The 22,605-nt window shown below is 45.8% G+C and overlaps 1 protein-coding gene across 1 annotated transcript in view; it reads right to left on the bottom strand.

Annotated features, from left to right (window-relative positions):
• VWF (von Willebrand factor) overlaps positions 1-22,605 on the bottom strand; it is a 138,115-nt gene that overhangs the window by 29,128 nt on the left and 86,382 nt on the right. The window contains exons 26-38 of the mRNA XM_030321487.1: positions 21,997-22,155; positions 21,190-21,325; positions 17,285-18,663; positions 14,957-15,073; positions 14,721-14,861; positions 14,305-14,448; positions 12,872-13,036; positions 11,899-11,942; positions 11,419-11,596; positions 6,982-7,202; positions 5,622-5,814; positions 5,083-5,424; positions 2,522-2,721 (exon numbers count right to left, since the gene is read on the bottom strand). Coding sequence (XP_030177347.1) covers positions 2,522-2,721; positions 5,083-5,424; positions 5,622-5,814; positions 6,982-7,202; positions 11,419-11,596; positions 11,899-11,942; positions 12,872-13,036; positions 14,305-14,448; positions 14,721-14,861; positions 14,957-15,073; positions 17,285-18,663; positions 21,190-21,325; positions 21,997-22,155 — 3,419 coding nt within the window. The remainder of the gene's footprint in view (positions 1-2,521; positions 2,722-5,082; positions 5,425-5,621; positions 5,815-6,981; positions 7,203-11,418; positions 11,597-11,898; positions 11,943-12,871; positions 13,037-14,304; positions 14,449-14,720; positions 14,862-14,956; positions 15,074-17,284; positions 18,664-21,189; positions 21,326-21,996; positions 22,156-22,605) is intronic.

Raw genomic sequence — 22,605 nt, forward strand, 5'->3', positions numbered from 1 at the left:
TTTGCCCTTCCGAAGTTACCACCAGAGATTTATACCCTGGATTATTTCCCTGAAGAAAAGTTGTCTAGGCTTTATTTTTCTGTTAAAGAAATTTCATTTCATGGAAATGTCCTTTATGTTAGATTTTTATTCTTTCCCTGCTTTCCATGGAAAAATGGAAATTGCAAGGAGCCTGATAAGATATTTGTTTTCATCCATTTAAACTGTATTTTCTGAAATAAACTGAAACTGGCTTTGTTTCCTTCATAGTTTTTGATTAACTAATTTTAATGTCCCTTGGTTCTGAAATATATTTGAGAGACTGTTTCTGTGTCCAAAATATTGCACTATTTGGAAGCATTCTTCACACAACTCAAATGCATATTCCAATGTGTTGGGCAGAAGGTGAGGGGACCAGTGAGGAGAAATAGAGTCAGAGGGGGTGGGTGGAGACACTAAGATAAAGTTCACAAGCTTCTAGCTCTCCACACCCTACAGCATAAGGACAGTCACAGAGCCAGAACTGCTTTGCAAACTTGAGCTTCCTTCTCATCACAGAATGCCAAAGAAGAGGGTAGGGCCCATTTCTGCCTCCCTCTGAGAGTACCTTACCACTAACAGCAAATCTGGCCTGAAACTACCACCGGGTGCTGGCACCACACATAAATGGTTCGTAACCTTCGAACCCAGCAGGAGGGCATCCAGGAGCTGTGCAGATCAGGGACAGCAAGGTAAGGTTTTATTTACTTGTTTTGGAGAGTAAGATGATACAGGTAGTTACTTCAGTCGGCAAGGTCAAATACAGCAATACTGGATGAGTGGTCCATCTTCACCCTCCTAACTCATCTACTTCACGATGAGAACAAATGGGGTCCACTCAGATAAAGCCCAGTGAGAAAACAGAGCAGATGAGAGCCATCCAGTAATAGCTGGATGATCGCCCACGCATACTTGAAAACAGTTAGCTCGAAGTGTAGCTCGCAGTTCCAAGGGGATCAATGGCAGGGCTAGAACATTATGGGATGACCTAGTGTGGTGGATAGGAATCCCAGCATAATCTCCTCATGCCATCTGAGCCTCAGTGTCCTCACCTATTCAATGTAATAGTAATAATGTAATAATGTAATAATGACCCTATGGGGTTTGGGGGAGAATCAAGGGAAATGGTCCATTTCCTGTCTTACAATGTCAGGGAGAGAATAGTGTAGTTATTGAAATTATTGTTTTTGTCATTCTCTAGATTGGTCAGCTAGCTCTACCATGAGTTCTCTGAGCTGTGATTAAATCTAGTAAGTCACCTCAGCTGGTTCACTCAGTGATAAAAGTCCTCCCTGGTAATGATGGAGATGTTAGATCTTGGGTGTAGTCCCTGATCAGAGAATACACTCTCCTTTGCTGGAAGCCAGATCTGTTCTCCCTGTACCATGCTCTGTAGTATCACTATCAGAGATGAAGGACAGGACCACTGCACACATTCACATGTGCACAGACAGACACTACCCAGATACTACAAATGTACATTTTGTCACCTTTGAAGACATGACCGCCATCTCAGGCCAAGATGGGGGAGACTCTGGTAAATATTCTTTCAAAATGGACTCGACAAATTCTAAGGGGCTAAAAGAATTAATTACTCAATTAATTACTCAATTACTCAATTCCCAAGCAAATGAGCCCAAAGAAGACCTAGCAAAAATGCGTTTTCATACATCGGAAAGAGCACGCTCTTTGGAGCCAGAGTTTTAAATACTGAGTCTAATTCTCACCTCCATCATTTACAAACCGTGTCCATGGGCAAAGTAAGCTCTTTAAGTCTTGGTTTTCTCTTAAAATGTTTGTTAAGTCTTTATAAGATGATGTAAGACATCCCAGTGTGTTCTGTGGAACCCTGATCCAAGAGGATGCCATACACACACAGACACACATTCGCTCACTTGGCCACACACACAAGTTCCATGGTCAGATAAGTTTGAGAAGCAAAGTCCCTCCTAACCACTGGCACTATACATTAGTGCATGAAAAGCTCTACCGAGTCCTACAATAAAGAAACCTATTTAGCTAGTGCTCTTTAAGCTCTCTTGACCACAGGTAACTGTTAATACCCTGCAAAACACACCTTGAAATAATGCTGAGATAATGAATATAGAGTGCTTAGTACAATGCAAGGTATACAATATATCTTCATAATAGCAGACATCACCATGTAAAATATTCTCTCCCCATCCCCTTCTGGGTTCCTATAGCTTTCCCCTTACATGAATATAATGACGATAACAGTAGGAGTACTTGTAGTAATATGTTGTTAATACTCTGGGGGGTTTTCACACAGCTGCTATATGACAGACCCAGGATTTGAACCGAGATGTATCTGGCTCCAAAGCCATTATGCCAAACTGCTTCCCTATCCTTCAATGATCCCCTTAAGAGTTGACCCTTGCTGCCACAGTTTGGGGGGTGGTGTGGACAATCACTGGTGAACACTTCACCCTACTGACCCGAGACAGAAGCAGCCCCACAGGAGGTAAAAGGCCAGGGCTCCTACCTGGTGCCGGACTCCATCCTCACTGACACACTGGGTACAGGCCTCCTTGGGGACACAGCTACCTTCCAGCAGGACTTGATGTGGGGGACAGAAGCAGCCTTCTGAGGGATGGTCCCCACAGGAGCTCGTATTGCCCTCACAGAGCTGGGGGCAGCCACGCTCACAGTGGTTATACATCAGGGATGGTGGGCATGACATAGCTACAAACAGAGAATGAGGTCACACTCAGCCCACACCAACAGGGAAACAGAGGCACAGCTGATTCAAAGAGGTTGATGATCTGACAAATGTGCTGGGGTGGAAATGACTATTTCTACCCACTTTTATTCTCTCCGTTTTCCATAGAAATAGACCTTTAAGCTAGACACACGACCACAGCATAAAGACTACATCCCCCGACCTCCTTTGCAGCTTAACGTAATCATGTCACTAAGTCCTGGTTTTTTTTTCAAGGAGAATCACTTAATTCAGTACCATTCGAACTTTTTTGACAATGAATATAGTAAGAAATACATTTTACATCATAGACCAGGAATAGATAGATAGATATCAAGTAAGTTTCACAGAATACTGCATAGAATGTGCTCTATTTTCTATCCTATTCTATTCTATTTTTTTTAACTTTTTTTGTTTCAAATTTTTATTTAAATTGTAGTTAGCTAACATATAATGTAATATTGGTTTCAGGACTAGAATTTAGTGATTCATCATTTACACATAACACCCAGGGCTCATATCAACAAGCGCCCTCCTTAATGCCCATCACCCATTTAGCCCACCCCCCCCCGACCCACCTCCCCTCCAGCAACCCTCAGTTCGTTCTCTATAGTTAAGTCTGTTATGGTTTGCTTCCCTCTTTTTCTTTTCCCTTCCCATGTTCTTCTATTTTGTTTCATAAATTCCACATGTAAGTGAAATCATATGGTATTTGTCTTTCTCTGACTGCTTTCACGTAGCATAATACGCTCTAGCTCTATCCACATCATTGCGAATGGCAAGATTTCATTTTTTTTGATGGCTAATATTCCATTATATATATACATACCACATCTTTTTTTCCCTTTTTTTTTTTCTTCGAAGATTTTATTTAAATTCAAGTTAGTTAACATATAGTATAGTATTGGTTTCAGGAGGAATCTTTTTAAAAAGACATCTCTCCATATCCTTTGTCCTTTTTCCCTTCTTCCCTCATGCTGCCATTTGGAACCTGGATGTGATAGCTAGAGCTCCATCTTTAACCATAGGGAAAAAACACGCCCAAGTGAGAACAGAGTAAAAAACTAGAGCCCAGTTTGAGACCCAGAAAGAGCTGGAGCCACCTCCCTCTGATCAGTTGTGTGACAGAATTTTCCTTGTCTGTTACTTGAGTCAAACTTAGCCCTAACTGATGATGTTAGCCTGTATATCCTTGGGAAGTCTTATGGGTCTTTCTTTTAAATATAGGTGCATTTATTCCTTTAAAAATCCTCTTAAATTAAATAAGGAATCCACAGCTATGAAGAGTTGCCTGGAGAAAAGCTACAAGATGATTCACTTGTCCGACTCTGGCCCTGCTCAACCCCTTCCTAATGTTCTCATGGTGCCAAGGCAGGGGGCAGGACTGTCTAAGGATTTAGAGCACCAAGCATTTTCCTGTGAATGCACAATAAGTAGCCAGGGGTAGACAAAGAAATTAGTATGCAGAAAAGGACTGTGGCTAACTCAGAAACTATCATTTGCTCCTTGATCTATAGGCAGGTTGAAAGGAGACACTACCATCTAATGGACTCAGAACACCAGGGCTGGAAGGAACCCAGGGATTGTCTAGGCCCATGATCCTATTCTGAGATGCAGAAAGCAAGGTCCAGATAGAGAACAGCTGGTCACCTGCTGAGCTGGGACTAGGGTGCCCAAGTCCTCCAGCCACAGGTGAGATCTGTAACAGCTCTAGGATAATAAACTCCGAGACTCTGAGATGTTTGCATATATTGATTTCCCTCCAGAAAAAGTCAGGGATCATATTCAGTAACTGAGGATGCTGAAGTTCAGTGTTCTTGTCACTCCAGCACCCCCTGAGGCATCTGATTCATCATGGTACCCCCCACATGTTAAATTACAAATGCCAAGTCCAAGTAGGGGAACTGAACTTGGGGAGGTAACTACACTAGCAATCCCGTGGTATCTGTTATTAAGACATGTCTTAATATTCAGTGGCAAAAGCCACTCACACTTCAAAACCCTGCTCAGGCATGGCTTACTCTGTGAGCATTTGCTAAACCTGGTGGAATTTCAAACTCAATATGGCTGGTCATTCTGTACTTTGCTGATGCCTATAGGTGTCTGATACATTAAAGTCACATCTGTCTGAACTGTAGAAATGCCTTCATTTGCACAGAAATCCTGCACTCAAATGACTTAAACATCTACCATCTTATTTGATCCTAAATGGGATCCTACATAATAGGAAAAGCAGGGATTTTTATCTTTATCACCCAGAAAAAGAATCTGAGGCTCCAAGAGGTTGAGCAAGCCCATGATTAGTTGGTCTTCCCGACTTCAGGAGGACGCATGTGGAGACTCACCACAGAAATTACTCCTCCTCCAGTCAACACAGACTCCTTTGGTCCGACAGAGGTGGGCGTACAGGGCAATGGTCTCACACACTTGCTCCTGGTGGCAACTGTCCTGCTGGCACATGGCGTAAAAGGTGGCTGGTGCCAGGAGCTGGTGGCATTCCGCAAACAGGGCTGAGAGGAGGAGCTGGCAGTGGGAACTGCTGGAGACAGGACACTGTTCCTCGGGAACAGGCTGGCACGTCTTCCCTGGCTGCTGTACCGTCCATTCCTGGATGAGCACCTTCCAGTCTGTGGTGACCGTGCCATCCCTCAGCATGAAGTCATTGGCCCCGTTCTCATCGCAGATCCCTACACAAACGAGGAAAGACAAGATTGTTAGCCCTGGGTGCCCACCTACTGATGCTAGAGACCTGGCCGTTCTCCATCCCCACCAGCGTCTGAAACTTATAACCAACCGGACCCAGAAACACAAGCAGTCAAGAGTCCTGAGACTAGAGCGAAGGTTTATAAATGCAAAGGGGGGACAGTCAGGAGAATGTTCTCACCACAGAGACCATACATCTTCGAAGCAAAGGTCTTGGGGCTGAGCTGCAGCTGGAACTCATTGTTTTGTGGAGTGAATGTGAAGATGTGGCCAAGATGGTTGAATCTCATCTCATACATGATGGTGCCATAGACATTGACTTCTATGTCCCCACCCACATATGGGACAGAGACCAGTCTTCCATTCACTGTCAGCTGCCCAAAGAAGAAAATGACTCATCAGTGGTCATCACAATAAAGAATCTTAGAATTTCATCTTCGCTTCTTCCTGAGGTTACTGATAGTCCCTATGCTTCTGCCACATTCAACTCCAGTGTCATCCACAAACTCTGATATCTGACAGCAGCTCTTCTAAGATGAAGGGGCTTTGCAGAGCTTGATGGGAGAACAGAGCATTACAATCCTATACAGATGGCCTGAAAGCCCAGGGGTTAAAGCCAGCCTTGAGTCTGTGTACATTCAACAGGGAAGGGCAACCCCTTCCAGAAACACTGAGAAAGTTGCCTTTTGTCAGTTCATCAGGGCGGTGTCTCCAGGAGCATCTCACAGGACTATGTTAAGTCCATGTATGTATGTATGTATGTATGTATGTATGCGTATTTTTGGTCACCAGCTCTTTGGAGGCCCCATTATACATCATATCAAACACACTAAAAGTCCCAGGGTGAATATAATTTTTGCTGTTAAAGGTTTTGGAAGGCTTTTTATCCTTTTGATTTTAAAATTTTGGGCTTGAGCTACTCATTTAATATAGGACTAGCCATAGCTAGTCATTTCAGCAATGAATGTGCATATTCAGAAATTCTTACAAAATGAGAAGAAGGTTACTACAAGTTACTTTCACATAATGAAATATTTGTGATTTCTAAATGAACAAGAAGTTGTCATATGTAGCCTTTTGTAAACAAACATTTATTTTTATCAGTGTTGCAGCTTTCCTCTCAAATTTTGGAGCCATACGTTTTGATCAGGCCCTAAATATTTTCAAAGGCCCTAATGTAGATCCTAAATATTCTCCTTTGGAAAACGCACAGGTCCTGTGCACTGGGTTCATCATGCCTGCTGGGTAAACAGCTCTGGTGTCTCTCCCAATTTTCTGCCAGCACCAGAAACCAGCACTAGATTTGTAATGTAATGCTACCTCTAAAATGGATCCTTTCTTCCAAATCTGGGCCCAGAACAACATGAAATCATGCCACAAGGGAGATGAAAATAAGCTTCTCCTAAGAAGGTGGTGCTCTGCTGGTGGGGCAGAAGCTGGTGTGTCCCTAACAGACACACCAGCTAAAACCAAGTGCCACCAGAGGCTTCTTGGGGGTTCTGTTGCTGCCTTGCATGGGACCCACAGAAAGCACCTCTCACCTGCATGTCACTGTGGAGCTCAACTGAGAGGCCGTCATGTTTCACCTCAATGGACTTCATGCAGGCCTGCCTCGTCTCAGGGATGCAGGCACCATTATGGAGAATCACCTCCAGGTCCTGCTCCTTGTTTTGAAAGAGGACATAGGAACAACTGCCAGTCAGCTTGAAATTCTGTCCATCAAAGGTCACAATGTGCCGGGTAGAGCTGCCCATGCACACACCTGAACAGGGGAGAGCAAAGGATGGATGTGACATTATCCAAACTCCCACACATGCAAAGAGGCAGATGTTACCATGTTGCAAACAGATAAATAGAGTTGAGCGCAGAATGGGCCCTTTGAGGTCATGTAGTCTAACTTCCTCCTTTTTACAGATTAGGAATCTGAAATTATGAGAGGTAGAGAGAGTGGCTTAGCTAAGTAACACTTGGCCATTAAATATTTTTCTAGAGAAGGTTTAGAAGGACAAGTATCACAAAAAAACATGGAAAATTATACAACCATACTTCCAAAAAATGTTAACGTGTAAAGTGAATGATCTCCTCTACAGGGATGCTTTGGCTCAGGAAACAAAGTTAAGTTTCAGGGTTGTTATGACTTGTTGAAATCATGAGGATCTAAGCATATCATGAGCTTATGAGCTCATTGTAAAGAAAGTTCACCTAAAGACACATGTGTCCTCTCAGCTGCCAAGTTTCTAATTGTACAAGTGGCCATGTTGACTTGATCCCTTAAGAGATGATCACACGAGAGAAATATTTCTGAAGCCAAAACAAATGATTGGGTCTCCACACTCCCTCATTTGCCACTCATTCATTCACACGATCAGCAAATTCTCAAGGGTCCTGTTAAAACACCACTTGGAAACACTCATCATCTTGCATCTGCATAAGATGATTCTGTAAAACCCTCCCATGGAAGGCACCACTGCCATGCATGATTTGAAAGCTAATCTTAGACCTAAAGGAAGTTGGAGATGAGCTTTCCAGAGCATCTGTGACCACAGCTATGGTGGTGGGTAAATAAAAGCCCAAGGACTGAGAGGCAGGCTCAGTGGTCTGTGAGGCTGCACTGATGTCCCTAGCTCATACCAGGTCCAGGCAACCTCCACCTGCATCCGTGGCCTGTGCGTCAAGCAGCACAGCCACTAACAAATGAAGAGCCTGGATGTACCATCTGTCAGAGCTGAGCAGCCTGCCTGGAGCTCTTCGACTCAAAATCCCCCGAGACCCGGAGCAGTCAGTCACTCCCGAGGGGCACTTGATGCCCATGCAGCAAGTGGTTCCCAACACTCCAGCTATGGAAAGTGTCACGTCTTTAGGAGATCAGCCCCTCTGCTATGAGGATGTCACAAGTTACAGGCAAAGAAGTATTAGCTCACACGTGGCAAGCTAGTGAGAATGGCTCTGCCCAGCGTCACATAAACTGTTACCATGAAGTGGGTGCTTCAGAGCCAGAGAAACTCAAGACTGAATTCTGTTCCACCCTGTGCTTATACTGTGACCTTGGATAAATTACTTCACTTCTGTGGTCCTCTCCTATGCCCTCTGCTGTCTTTGAACTGGTAGGGAGGATTTCTGGACTATGTTTGTAAGCAAAAAAGGCAAAGCTCATTTGTGAAGAAGGATGAACCTGAAATGAATGAGACTGGTTACCTGCAGGGAACATAAGTGGAAACTAGTAGAAAGCACGGAGGGATGGGAAGAGTGGAGTGACACTCTGAATAAACTTTTCTGTACATTCTCACATTTGGGGCAATGTTAGTAATTCACGTACAAGAAAAAATGAATAAACTCAACAAGGATGGGGATGAGGGAAACCCAAAACGAAATACAAACAGAAACAAATTGAAATCATGGTAATAAATAACATAACTACACTGTTAGGGGAGAAACTAATCTAAATGATACAGGTGGGGTTGGGGGGAATGTACTATGTACTAAAGGCAAAAGACAAAAAGAATTGCATATGAATACTGTACTCTTGTTAGATTTGTTTTTCATCCAGGCATTGGTTAGCAATTCTGAAACTACTTTATGTGTATTCTGGGATTAAGCCAACGTATAAATATATCGTGGATAATGAGAGCCAGACTCCTTACCGTGTGAGAGAGGGAGGTAGACATGTCAAAAGGACACAAGAGTCAAATTGAAAGGGTTCCCATTAGCCACATCTGAGACCATCAACCAAGAAAATAAATAATGCTAGTAATTGATTATACCCCATAGAATAAGAACCAATGAGCCCATATTGATACAAATAATTAACTGAATTAATCAATGACAGAGAAGGAAAAGTTCTTCCTTTCAATGGAATTCCAACTAGTAAATGTGGAGGCGATGATGGAAATCAAAAATCACTATCTGGCAAACACAATAAAAACTGTTTCAGGTGAGGATCATCAATGCATGGTAAACTTAGTGGGTAAAAGTATATTTCCATAGTTTCAGAATATCTCTGTATATGATCATTATTAATTACGAGGAGGAAAACGGTAATTTTTACAGTGGAAAAATCTGGTAAATATCACCTAAACCAAGTGATCAAACTTAACGTCACCTGTAATGAGATAAATTGATATCCTGTGTCTCCTCTTGACAAACCAAAAAAGATACAGCATGTCTTCCGGGGTATTCTTAACAAAATGTGTTACCTAAATCTAACCCAAATTGAGGGACATTCTACAAAATTACTAGCCAGAACTCTTCAAAAATGTCAAGGTCATAAACATCAAAGAAATACTTAGGATCTGTTGTAGATCGAAGGAGACTACAGAAACATGACGACTTAATGTCATGTGGGATTCTGAATTGAATCCTACCTCTGAACAAAGGACATGAGTGGGACAACTGATAAAAACTGAGTAAGATGTTTACAGGTGTACTTTATGGATGTTAATTCCTGATTTTGATCATTATACTGTGATTATATAAGATACACCAAGCTGGATGAAGATACTCAGGAATTCTTTGTATCATTTGTGCAGCTTTTTTTGTAAACCTGAAATTGTCCAAAATAAAAAGTTTTAAATATTTTTAATTTTAAAATGCTTTAAATGCTTAAAAAAATAGCCCAAATCTAGTTTTATTGCTTCTGATAAAAGAGAGTATAAAGAGTCAAGGTTATAAAAGGAGTCAAGAGGGGTATTGAGGGACTGGATTTAAGAAGACATTTGTTTGTACAGAGTTCCTATTACATTGTGGGTCTCACACCCGCAGGTGCCCCACTAGGGACAACCAAGCCTTGTGAACAGGACTTTCAAGAGGCCACTCCCAGAGATGGGTTTGTGTATCACGAAGTTACAGGGACCCTGGACCAGTGTCTGAAACTTAACCTGAAGAATGTAAAAGAAAGAAGCTATTACTATTGCCCAGATGTGGCTTGCTGCTGTTTGGGGAAACAGCAGGCAGCCCAACGATACAGAATCCTTCTGCACCCCAAGATTGAGTACCAGAGGAATAGAGCAGGGGAGCCTCTGAGAGCTGGCAAGGTAAAGTGGTCACCTTAAACACCTGCCAGGCCAGAGAGCACAGAGCCCTCTCACAGAAGCACCAGTCACAGGAGAACCTTCTTCAGAAGGTTCCCCAAGCTGGGGGAGAGGCAGAACACACCCCTTTCTTGGGGGCAGGCAGCACAAACTGGGAATAGGGAGCTGTTTTAACTCTAACTCAAGGTTAAGGTTTTGGTGATTACACAGGAGTGGGCACCTAATTACCAAGTTGAGCCTTTGTTTTATAACTTAAAGTAACCATAGAACTCTTTATGAATAAACAGAGATGACACAGGTCTGGTAGCATTCTCATCCAGTCCAGGGAGATAATTTATCCTACTAAATAAATTGTCAAGGGAGGCCGAGGAATAAAATACAGTTTTGGTTTTATCCCACTGGTTGTATCTATTTAACACAGGAATTATATGCCGGGTACGTATTACCTATGCAGCCATTTCTCCCAACCATGAGGCGGGGGCTAACCCTCCCCCCACGGATGAATGCCCTCCACAGGGCTGCATAAGATGGAGTTTACTATGTCCTCCTCATAAACCAGGCCACTGTGATGATGTACCATGGCACCCAACTCCCATCCAGCTCCAGGTGTGAGTGGAGAGTTTTCTGGGGGTGTCCCTCTCACTGTTCTACTTCTACAGCATAGACTTCTAATGACTTGCCAACAGCCAAATTGAGAAAGAAACAATCAATTCTTCCTTCTGGTTATGTATTATCTGGGGAGGTGCTTTCCAAAGACACAGGAGGAGAACACCGATCCCTGGGACTGAATGAACATACATCCAAAAGACACAAGAGGGAGGGAACATGAGTGAAAGTAGCATTCTACATGTAGTGAGGAGGGAAAGGGGCTTCTGGTCTACCTCTCTGCACAGCCACGCTAAAAGCACTGCCCCTGCAACACCACCCAGGCTGATGAAGCATCGGACTCACAGGGGCAGGTCCAGCGGCAGCCACAAGTCTCCTCCACCCTGAGAGGGGGCTGGCTGTTGGGACATGATGGCCTCGGGCCTCGGTCACAGTTGACTCGATGACTCTTCAGCAAGGTCTGGCCATCTGGCAGGCAAGTAACTGTGTGACACTGGTCTGGCAGGGTCCAGATGTCCCCGGGCTACAGAAGAAAGAAGCAGATTCAGGCAGGTATAGGATGAGCCAGTCCTGCGCTAAGCCCATCAACTGGGCAACTGACCCCCTCTGAGGACACAGAGACTAGGACTTGGACATGGGCTCAAGCAGCAAGGATGCAGAACACAAGATTTACAGGTGGAACATCCCCACACATCCACACACATGCACAAAAGCAGGATATAAGAGGGAGAACTGGACCAAGACCAAAGGAGGAAAAAGGGGGAACAAGCACCCCAAATACTCATTCTTATCTTTCTTTCAAAGCCAGCGCTGAAAGGAACTCACTCTCTTCTCATTCCCTTCCTCATCCACGCAAACGCCAAGGAACCCTGAAATAGACACAATTAAGATCTGAGTTCCCATTCCCAACCTGCAGCAGAAGCCATCACAAAGTCTGTGTGGCCCCAGGGCTAGTCCCGGAAGGGGACTTCACTCAGCAAAAAGGGTCTGACCAGGTTTGACTGTGAGTATATGCAGGTCCACCAGGTTAAGAGGTGGTCACCCTGTGGCTCTTCAGGCATGCTCTGTGGTTCTCAATAACTATGGTGATGACAACAGTAAGAACACGGCAATCTCTACAGGGCATGAAGCTTCTCAGGCCAGAAACTCCTTTTCCCATTTCATGTGTAGATCAGTGCCTAGTGAGGGGTTGGGGAGGAAATGAGGCAAAGTCCCAGAAATTCGAAAGAGACCTTTAAGAGTCCTTCCAGGAGAGCTATCTTCCAGCAGGAAAGGGCAATAACTCTAGTAGGTTTTGACTCAGAGCTAATCACATTAGGAAAATAAATAAAATCAGGTAAAAAGAATTATATATGGTAAAAATAAAAATTCTAACCTAAGTCAGTTTAAGCCATGGCACTTTGATATTAGATTCTACATTATTGTTTTTCTAAGGCCCTATATACTCAGGCTGAGGGTGAATATAGGGCATGGGGAAGAAGACCATGGTCTGCAGGCTGCTGGGGTTCCCTGCATCTGTCTTCCACTTCTTTGTTCAAGATCACTCTGCACCAGCAAGCATGGGTTGTCTCTGCTAAAGTCTTGATGGACAGTTAGGATGGAAGGAGGGCTTTACACAGAGAACTTTCTGGTGGTCCCTCGGATGTTTTTAGTACAAACTTTCCATGAGCAGAAACTTAAAGGTCCTGGTCTATGTAACAATCTTCATTCAAGGCCAGATCTTGTGCATGCATACCTTTGGGTCTCTAGAATGGGGTTTTTCCTTTTGAGGGCGTATGAAAGGCATTACAAGACTCACCAGAGCATAGCTTGTGGAAGAAGGAATTTCCTAGGGTGACCATGGTGGGAAGGTCTTCGATTCGCTGGAGCTTCACCACATTGGAGCTGGCCTTTGGGCCTGCCAAGATCCTCAGCTGGGCCTCATCATACCTATCCCCAATTCCAATGGGGATCACTGTCACTCCTGGGGTTAGCAGAGGAACAAGAAAGGGTCTGTGTTAACCTGCTTTGGTCAGGTGGGCCCAAAATGGACTGACCTGAACCTATCCCCAGCATCTGTACAGAGCCTCATGCTTCCTAGATGGGTCACATAAAGTGACCCCGTGAGCAAATATTCAGTCAGTCAACCAGTTTTAATGACACCACCCTGTGTCAGGTACTATTCTAAGCAATGGGGATACAGTGAGCCGAGCAGATGAAGTCCCTGTCTTTGTGGACCTTGCACTGGGCAAAGACAGACAAAAAAAACACAAAAATAAGGAAATCTCTAGTATTTCAGACGTGGGTAAGTGCTTAGGAAAAAACAAAATGAGATATGAGGATGGGAGTGCCCGGGGTAGAAGTGGGGATTATTGTTTCATGCAAGGTGGCTGGATAAGCATTTGATGACATTGGAGCAGAGACCTGAGGTGAGGACAGAAGAAGCCAAGAGGATGTCCCAAGCAGAGTGAACAATGAGCGAAGGGGCTCTGAGCAGCAGTCTGAATGTGTGCCCGAGGGTGGCTGGAGCAGACCAAACACGAGAGGAAGTGGGTCACAGACCATGCAAATCTTCACAGCCCACACAAGGACATAACATGTTCTCTGAACGAAAGGGGAAGCCAGTCAAGACTTTGGGGCAGAGGAGTGACATGGGCTGACCAGTTTTTAAAGGGTGGCTACAGCCACCATGTTGTTTATGAACTACAGGGGACAAGGATGGCAGTTGGGATTCCATCAGAAAGCTATTACAGGGGCGCCTGGTGGCTTAGTCGGTTAAGTGTCTGACTCTAGATTTCGGCTCAGGTCATCATCTCATCAATCATTAACCCATTAGGCAGGTACTGGAAAAGGGCTTGGCACATGTGAAGGTCTGATGGTTCTCACCACCCCATAATAAGTCCCTCTGGCCTCACACGTGGTGAGGTGGTGAGACTGGGGACAGGGCAAGGACACCATACCACTTCCAAAAGGAAAGGTGTGGAGGTCTGACCCAGCCCCAGCCCTGGACACAAAGGGAAGCCTTAAAAGTGACAGTTGAAAGCAAGTAGACAAATGAAGGACAAATGCATATTTATTACTGTTTGGTTTCTAAGTAACACAGGGATTGGTCCACTTCCTGCTGTTTGGAACCAGGCCACGGGTGGCTATTAAGCATTCACAACCATCAGGCCATCCAAAAGCAATCCCACCAGCTGCTTTCAATCTTCTAGCAGGTTAGGAGAGTCTCGGGATTGCACACTGGACACTTACGGTTGGACCTGGCTGCATCGGCTGCAGCGTCCACCGAATCCGTGGAGACATCCATGACCAGGATGACCACCACCTTCGAGGCTCCAGGCCTGGCACCGTGGACTTCTGAGGTGACATATCGCACAGCAAAGCCCAAAGCATCCCCTGAGAATGGAGAACAGTCCACACCAAGTCAGTCCTGACGGCAGGAAATGCTGGGCATCCTGTCTCATGGCAGATCCTTAGGTCAACCAAACAGAAGGATTCAGAGACAGAGAAACACACAAATCAGATCCGGAAGAGCATCCAGGCCCACACTTTACAGGGAGGGAAACTAGCCTAAAGAGCAAAGTGACTGGCCGAGGTCACTTAGTTACATATGCCCAGAATTAAGACCAGACGAAGCTCCTGCCTCCCAGCCCATAGCACCAGGTTACCAATTCGGTTGGGGCCTCCCTCCTGCTGCATGAGGTCCACGAGGCTCAGCAAATGGACTTTCTCATAGGCCACATTCCACGGCACGTCGATGGTGGTGATGCTTCCATACTGCAGCACTGACACCTGAGTGAGCCGAGGCCCTAACAGGAAAGACAACGTGGAAATCGCACTCTGGATCAGGTGGAGCCTCAGAAAGAGCTCCTTCCCAACCTGCTCCAACAGGTGCATCACTCACCTATGTTGGCTTTTGAAATGAAAGCCTTAGCAAAACTCTTCATTTCACCAAAATAAGAAGCTGGCAAGTTGGAGGAGCCATCCAGGAGGAGGATCACATCCAGGGGCTGGCTGCAGTCTGCAAAGACACCAAGAGGGTGGGCACCCAAGTGAGCACACCAGGCCCACTGCAGCAGACACAGCATCCAAGGACACGCAGGATGCCACCCACCATGAGGAACCATGAAGGGGAGGGTGCCTCCACCGGTCCTGCATGATGGTAACATGGGCCGGGAAAGGGGGAAGGGAACCCAGGAGTGCCCCAGGGTGGCAGACATTGGGAAGACTCCAAATCCACCCAAAGGTAGTTTAAATGCCTATAGATGAGAGCAAGATGCATCTGCTCCCTCAGTAACTGGAGGCTGCAACTCTTCTAGAATTGAGCAAAATATTGAAGAATAACAGGGAGATGGCCAAAGGAAATGGAGCGGCAGCATGGGGCTAGAGGGTGACTTCTATGCTCTCAAGTCTTATGGGCTGGTGAATGTGCTATAAGGTATTCCAACTATAAATGACCAGTGTGCATGGTAATGTTTGGGCACAGAGTCATGATCACAGCACAGAAACAACCTCTGGCCTGAAGGCCATTCCAGATTTGATCAGATAATGCTATTACCGTTCTCCTCAGCAGAAATATCACAAGAATTTAAATAAACCTGTGGCTCTGGTTAAAACAAAAACAAAGGCACTTAAAACAAGTGTGAGAATGAAGAGACATTAACTAAGAGACACTTACTCTGGTGTTAGTGTTTCATTTTCTTTGGGCAAATACCCAATAGTGGGATGACTGGATCATGTGGTAATTCTGTTTTTAATCTTTTGAGTAACCTCCATACTATTTTCCACCAATTTGCATTCCACCCACAGTGCACAAGGGTTCCTTTTTCTCCACATCCTCGAGAAGATATGTGCACCCTATGTTTACTGCAACATTATTTACAATAGCCAAGACATGGAACCAACCCAAGTGTCCTTCCATAAATGAATGGATAAAGAAGATGTGGTGTATATACATACATACATACACATGCACACAATGGAATATTATTCAGCGATAAAAAAAGAATGAAATAGTGACATTTGCAACAACATGGATGGAGCTAGAGCGTAGACCTAATGCTAAGTGAAATAAGTCAAAGAAAGACAAATACCATATGATTTTACTCATCTTTGGACTTCAAGAAACGAAACAAATGAACAAAGGAAAAAGAGACAAACAAACAAAAAAATACATGCACACAAAAGACTTAAATACAGAGAAAAAAACTGTAGTTGGTTACCAGAGAGGGGGTGGGTGGGGGATGGGTGAAATAAAGGGGATTAAGAGTACACTCATTGTGATGAGCACTGAGAAATGGATACAATTGTTCAATCATTGTGTTGTACACCTGAAACTAACATTGTATGTTAATTACACTTAATTAAAAAAAAAACAATCAAGTTCTTTGGGGAAAAAAAGAAATCAGTTATTCTGGGATGGTCCCAAACACACCAAGGACTGTCTTAAACATTCCTGTGCTCTAGAACTAGGAGTGATTAGACATTAGTATCAGTTAAGAAGGAGGCAACAATAGCAGTAGCAACCAGTTTTTGAGCACTTGGCTATGTCCTGGGTACTGCCCTAAGCATTTTACAAGTACTATTGTCATCCCCATTTTTTTTTCACAGATAAGGAAACATATACACAGAGGTATTTGCTCAAAATTGCCCAAAAACTGCCCTAAGCATTTTACAAGTACTATTGTCATCCCCACTTTTTTTCACAGATAAGGAAACATATACACAGAGGTATTTGCTCAAAATTGCCCAAAAACCATTACCAAAAATAAATTGCCCCAAATCACCCAGCTAGTAAGCGGCAGAGTTGAATTTCAAACTAATGCAGTCTGGTTCCAGAATCTGAGGATGCAACCCTCCGCCTGTCACCCAACTTCTGGCCTTGCCCCAAAGAACAGCAGTTACTTAGAGTAATTTTACCCATCCAGTGAGTTCAAAGCTGAGAGTCCCCAGACTGAACAGGTTATCTCCAAAGCAAGGAGTGGGATTAGGTGGGGATGAGGCTGTGGGATAAACCAAAACTTGTATTTTTTTTACTCTACATCGTTGGTATTATTTATATTTTAACAATAGCCTTGTATAACCTTTGAATTTATAAGCTCCTTTCCCCAAAAGGCTCGTACTCTAAAGGTGAGGGTTTGACTGAAAAGAGCAGAAAAGCAGGATTAGTACCCAAGAACTGCATCCCCGCCAGCTCTCAGCAGCTCTCTCGCCAGGCCAGGTGCCCGCATACCTGGGGTGGGGGAGAGGGTAGGGATCTGCAGCCCGTCTCCAGAGCAGCACCTCTGCAGCACCAGATCAGGAGCCTCTCGGGGGAGCACACCAAAGTCCTGGATGAGGATGGGGGCGTTGGGCCAGCCGAGCTGCTCCAGCTCTCGCAGGTTGGCATGAGGGCCCACTCCGATGGGTACCACCTGGATGTCTCCAGGCATCCGCTTGATCTCATCGGAGGCGGGGTTTCCAGTGACCATGTAGACCAGGTTAGGTGCCTGCTCCCGGTCCCCCTGGCTGGCTGAGAAGCTGTGTTCAGACAGGTACTGCAGGGCCAGTCCAGTGTTGGTCCTATTGCCACCCCGGTACCGGATCTCCCGCACCTGCTGCAGGACCTCACCCTTGGACTGGGCCTCCCTGAAGGTGTACTCCACAGTCACCATGTACGAGTACTGCAGCACTGTGATGTGGATGCCGTCCTGGCCCACATCCATGCGCCGAATCACCTCCTCCATGAACTCCCTGCTCTTGTTAAAGTTGGCCTCACCAATTTTGTCGGACCCTTCCAGGACAAACACCACGTCCAGAACCGTGGGGTTCCTTTTGGGTCCCGAGGATGAAACCCCCATGAGCCCTGGACCCACAGTGACTGGTACCATAGGGGGATGCTGGGTAGGGGCAGGCGCTTCGGGGGCAAGGTCACAGAGGTAGTTGATAATTTTATCCCTTTGCTGCTCCAACTCGTCCACACCACTGAGCACAAAGGCCTTGTTCTCAGGGGCCTGCTTCTCAATGGTGTGGATCTGCTTGAGGTTGGCATGGGGCCCGATGCCCACCGGGATCATGATGACTTTCTTCTTCTTCAGGCCCTGCACGTAACGGATCAAATTCCGGGCCAGCCTCTGGGGCTCCTGGCTGGCCATCAGGAGCAGGACAATGCGGGATGCTTCAGGGCGATCAATCTTGCCAAAGATCTGGAACAGAGTGTACTTCAAGACCTCGCTGGTGGAGGCCACCTCACTGCCTGCATACTTCACCTGGCTGGCAATGCGCCGTAGCTCCGAGGGCCGCTTCCGGTCCTTGAGCTGGATGTAGGCGTGGGAGCCGTCATGGTACTCCACCACGGCCACGCGGATCCGCTTCTGGGAGATGTGCAGACGCTCCATCATGCCCACCACAAAGGCCTTCAGCACTTCGAACTCAGCCTCGGACAGCTTGGAGGAGCCGTCTAGCAGGAAAACCAGGTCCAGAAGCCTGCTGCAGTAGAAGTCGTGGAGGGGCGGCTCCGGGGTGTCCTCCACGTATGGGGTGGTGGCTCTGACCGGGCCTTCTGTGGGGGGCACCACTAGGCCTCCAGGCTCCCTGCAGGCCTCACAGGTGAGGTTGACACCATCACAATGACTGCGGTAGAGAGAGAAAACCAGGAGTGGTTCAGGAAAAACTTCTGGGCACTCCTCAGCCTTATTTAGAACCATCCCACATATATTCCCCTAGAACTGCCTGCCTGGCCTGCCTGAACTGAGGTCCCATGAATAACTCCCCACCTAAGTGACACAGCATTTTTTAACATATGTCCCCAAATAGCACCTCTACACATGCAGCAATAAGCCTCCCTTTATTCTAGAAGCCAAAGCTTTAATCCATCATAGCACCTGAGGAAGAACCTTTCTTGCTTCTAGGATATCCACACTGCCATTCAAAGTTGATGTCTTTTCAACCTACATCTCTAATAGCATAAATATTTAATTATAATCCAAACCTTCTTCCAAGTGTCTCCAAAGACAAATAATGCTCTAAAAGAATGATGCTGACCAAGACTGGTAAAGGTCCTATTGAAGATAAATGCTTTACAGTATTTTCTGTGACAATTTAAGCTGTACGAATTTTGTATAATATGTTGGGTCTCAAGAAAAAGAGAAAAAAGTGGAGTAAAAACGTTTTGGAAAGATGAATAAAGATTCAAAATCCCAACTTTATCCCAGAACAAAGTTGGGAATGTCCAAGATGTTAGGGGAAAAGACAGTGGCTTGTTCATTCATTCCTCCGAGGGCCATGCGGTGAACACCTGTCATGTGCCAGGGAGAGGCTAGGCCCTGCACCCAGCCCCAAGCACAAGTCTGCAGCAGAGCCCTTACCCTCATACAAATTCCTGCACTAACAAACCAAGTTTCCAGACCCTTCTGGTCACTCCTCACCAGCGTCCTAGAGATGGCAAGGTATACCAAACCACAGGTGAAATCAAGCTGCCCCGTGGTGGAGACCCACAGAGGTTGGGACCATCCCCTATACGTACTCTCCGCCTTTGAGGCCACTTGCCCTCAGCAACCCCAGTAAAGCTGAGAGGCAGCAGTTCCCTGAGCCTTGAGAAACGTCCCCTGTGCCTTGCCTCTCACGCAATGTCCCCAGCCTGTTTTGGAATTATTGCACACAGCTGTCTGAAGCCACAGTGTGTACCCTGGTAGCTGCCCTCCCCATGGGACAGCAGAGGGAGGCCGGGAGAGGGCTCTAAGCTCTCATGCCTGTGTGGCTCAGAACCCCAAGTCAGTGTTGGCTTCTCCCCTTTTTCATTCCTTACGGTCTCCGTTTCAGCATGGGGAAGGTAGGCAGGCAGAATCGTACTGGGAAGTTAATTCTTACTTCCCCCATGGTCCACACGATTTATTGCTTCAATTCTTGGTTAACAATGTGTGAGTGCCATACTCTCTAGTTTCCTGTGTCTGCTAGAAAATTAACCCCGGACAGTGTTCCCCTTGTTTGTACAGATGGCAGTGGTGGGATCTGACTCTGGCAGCTGTGGCCACAGCCCTTCCCCAGAAAATGTAAGTTCTCAAGTTCAAGTTCCCACAAGGCTCGATCAGTGTCAGGGCGTGGTGTTAAACACATCAACATCTGAACACATGTTCCCTACTTGGGAGCAGAGCTTCAGAAAGTTCAGAGCTCACCCTGAGGACTCCTTCTCACCTCCCCAAAGGCCAGTTCCCAGAGGTAATCCAAGTGAGAACCCAGGGTGCAGTGATAGTGTCTTCCCTCCCAACTACAAAAGCCCCATCCTGGGACCTTGGCTGTGGCCCCAAGGTGTCTATGTCACACTGAGGGGTTGGGGCTCTGAGTAAAAAGCAATTTGACTTCCATAGGTATCTGTCTTCAGACTAGATGTGACCTCCAGGGACAATAATGTGAGAAATAAGGGAGAGGATTCATTTTCAAAAGTACCAAATAAAAGTTGTATTGTCTAACAATGAGTTTACAACCTACTGGAAATACGTACAACTGACTCCCACAATGGAGTCCCAAACCCTTAGATACTTCACTTCCTAGGTCTTCCCCTCTCCATTTCTCAGGCTTATTTTTGCAGGCTTGGCAATGAGCATGCACCAAAGGAAACAGGGAGGAGGGACTGAAAGGTCTCTGTGTCACCTCAGGGAATGAACATTTGTTCCTACCAGACTACTTTTTGTCCTTCATGTGCATAGGAGACATCCAGGTAAGGCTGTAACCTCCGTAGTACTCAAGCCAATGAAGAATCGGGGGAGGGACTTCTGCTAGGAGATAAATTGTCTGTGTAACTGCCCCGAGTGCTCCTGTCCCTCAGATACCCACTCTTGCAAGAAGGTTGATTAAAACCTCGCTTCTTTGTGCTCTGAGTCTCTGCTGCGTCCCTCCTTTCATTGGGCCGATGGGCTTATTTCTGACAGTAAGAGACTACATCCTTCCACAAGACGAAAGAAATGAAAATACTTCAGTCTCTCAAGAAGTGTTTTCTGGGGAAGCAATGTAGTCTGTCCTTAAAGAGAGAGAAGCAAACTCTAGAAATAAAACAAAACAAGCACTCAACCTCTCAACTAACATAGCAAGCTCTTCCCCAAACCTACGTCTCTGAAGAGGCCCCAGAAAACATCACTTCAAACACCAGAGAGTCTGTTTTACCAAATTTGGCAGTGCTCAGGGTCATTGGGGTTCAAGGTGATTTTCTTCCCTGAGGCCAAGCGACGACCAGCCACCTCACACACAGGACAGTCTTTGGGGTCGATGCAGGTCTGCAAAAGCTCATCCAGGATTTTCCCTGCATGACAAACCCCCCATTAGGAAAAAAACTCTCACCTTTCCCACAAGGAAGACTCGCTTTTAGCTAAAGGAGCCTCTACCAGAAGCTAGCTCTGCCCGCCTCCCTCAAGGGCCACCTCACCACTTAGAAAGCAACTCTTCTTTCTTTGGGCATGGTGTATCCCTCTGTAAGACTGGGAAGGGATATTCCTTTCCCCCTAACTCACCACGCCCGAGCCTCAGGACAATCTTATCTCCAAGGCTGTTTTCACTCCACCAAAGAATATATTTGATTACTCTAGATCTGTGCTATCCAATAGAGTGGCCAGTAACCACAGGCAGCTAGTAAAATTTCAATGTAAACCGACACTAAATAAAATTGAAACTTCAATTCCTCAGACACAGGAGCTACCTTTCCACAGAACTTTCCCACCATTCCAGAAAGTTCTATCAGAAAGTGCTCTCAATGGTAAGCCCATAAATAGGCAGACACAAGCACGGTATAGGAGCTGAACTTGACAAAAATCATAGCTGGCCTGGCTTGGATGAAAGGGCACCTGGAAGCAGAACCCAGGGTGGTAAGGACAGGGACAGGACACACGGGGTGAAGTTGAGTACCACCAGGAAGCACCTTTCCTGACAGCCCAGCCCCGCCCTCCAACCCTTCCGGACCCAGGACAGTTGACTTACCCGGAGGGCAGTGTGCATGGCAGCCTTCCACACACTGCACCGGGCACACCAGTGGCTCAGGATGCTGGCATGTGATGGGACAGGCCGGGGCACAGCTGTTATAGCGCCATTCACACTCATACCCGTTCTCGTGGAGATTCCTCTCCTCGCAGCTCTGGGCTGTGTAGATAGAACATGAGCAGGCACCCTGTGCCACCCGAGAAGACGGGAGGGCACCAAAGGCCCCAAAGAGATGGTGGTGACACCCATGGTGGTGACAGCCCTGGGGGAAGTGATGATGCCGGTGGGGAACTAAGCAGTATGTGAGTCACCAGTATTAGAGGCTGCCCAGGTTTTAGAGCACCTAAGCCAGGAACCTAATGGTTCTGAATCTGTTCTCCATATAAAAACATTCAGCTGCTCCCACCCAAGGAAGACTCTATAAATAATGTATGCATTGATCACTCACATTGGCAAATATAATAGCATCTAATTAAAGATATTGAATTTAATTAAAATATTGACTTCCTTCTTCTTTTCATCACTGTTTCATCTTCTCCCTCTTCTGGAATTTCTCTATGTATTAATGCCTTCAATCACTGTCCCCTCTCCCTACTCACTCACATCAAT

This window comes from Lynx canadensis, chromosome B4 (genome assembly GCF_007474595.2).
Source record: "Lynx canadensis isolate LIC74 chromosome B4, mLynCan4.pri.v2, whole genome shotgun sequence".
NCBI lineage: Eukaryota > Metazoa > Chordata > Mammalia > Carnivora > Felidae > Lynx > Lynx canadensis.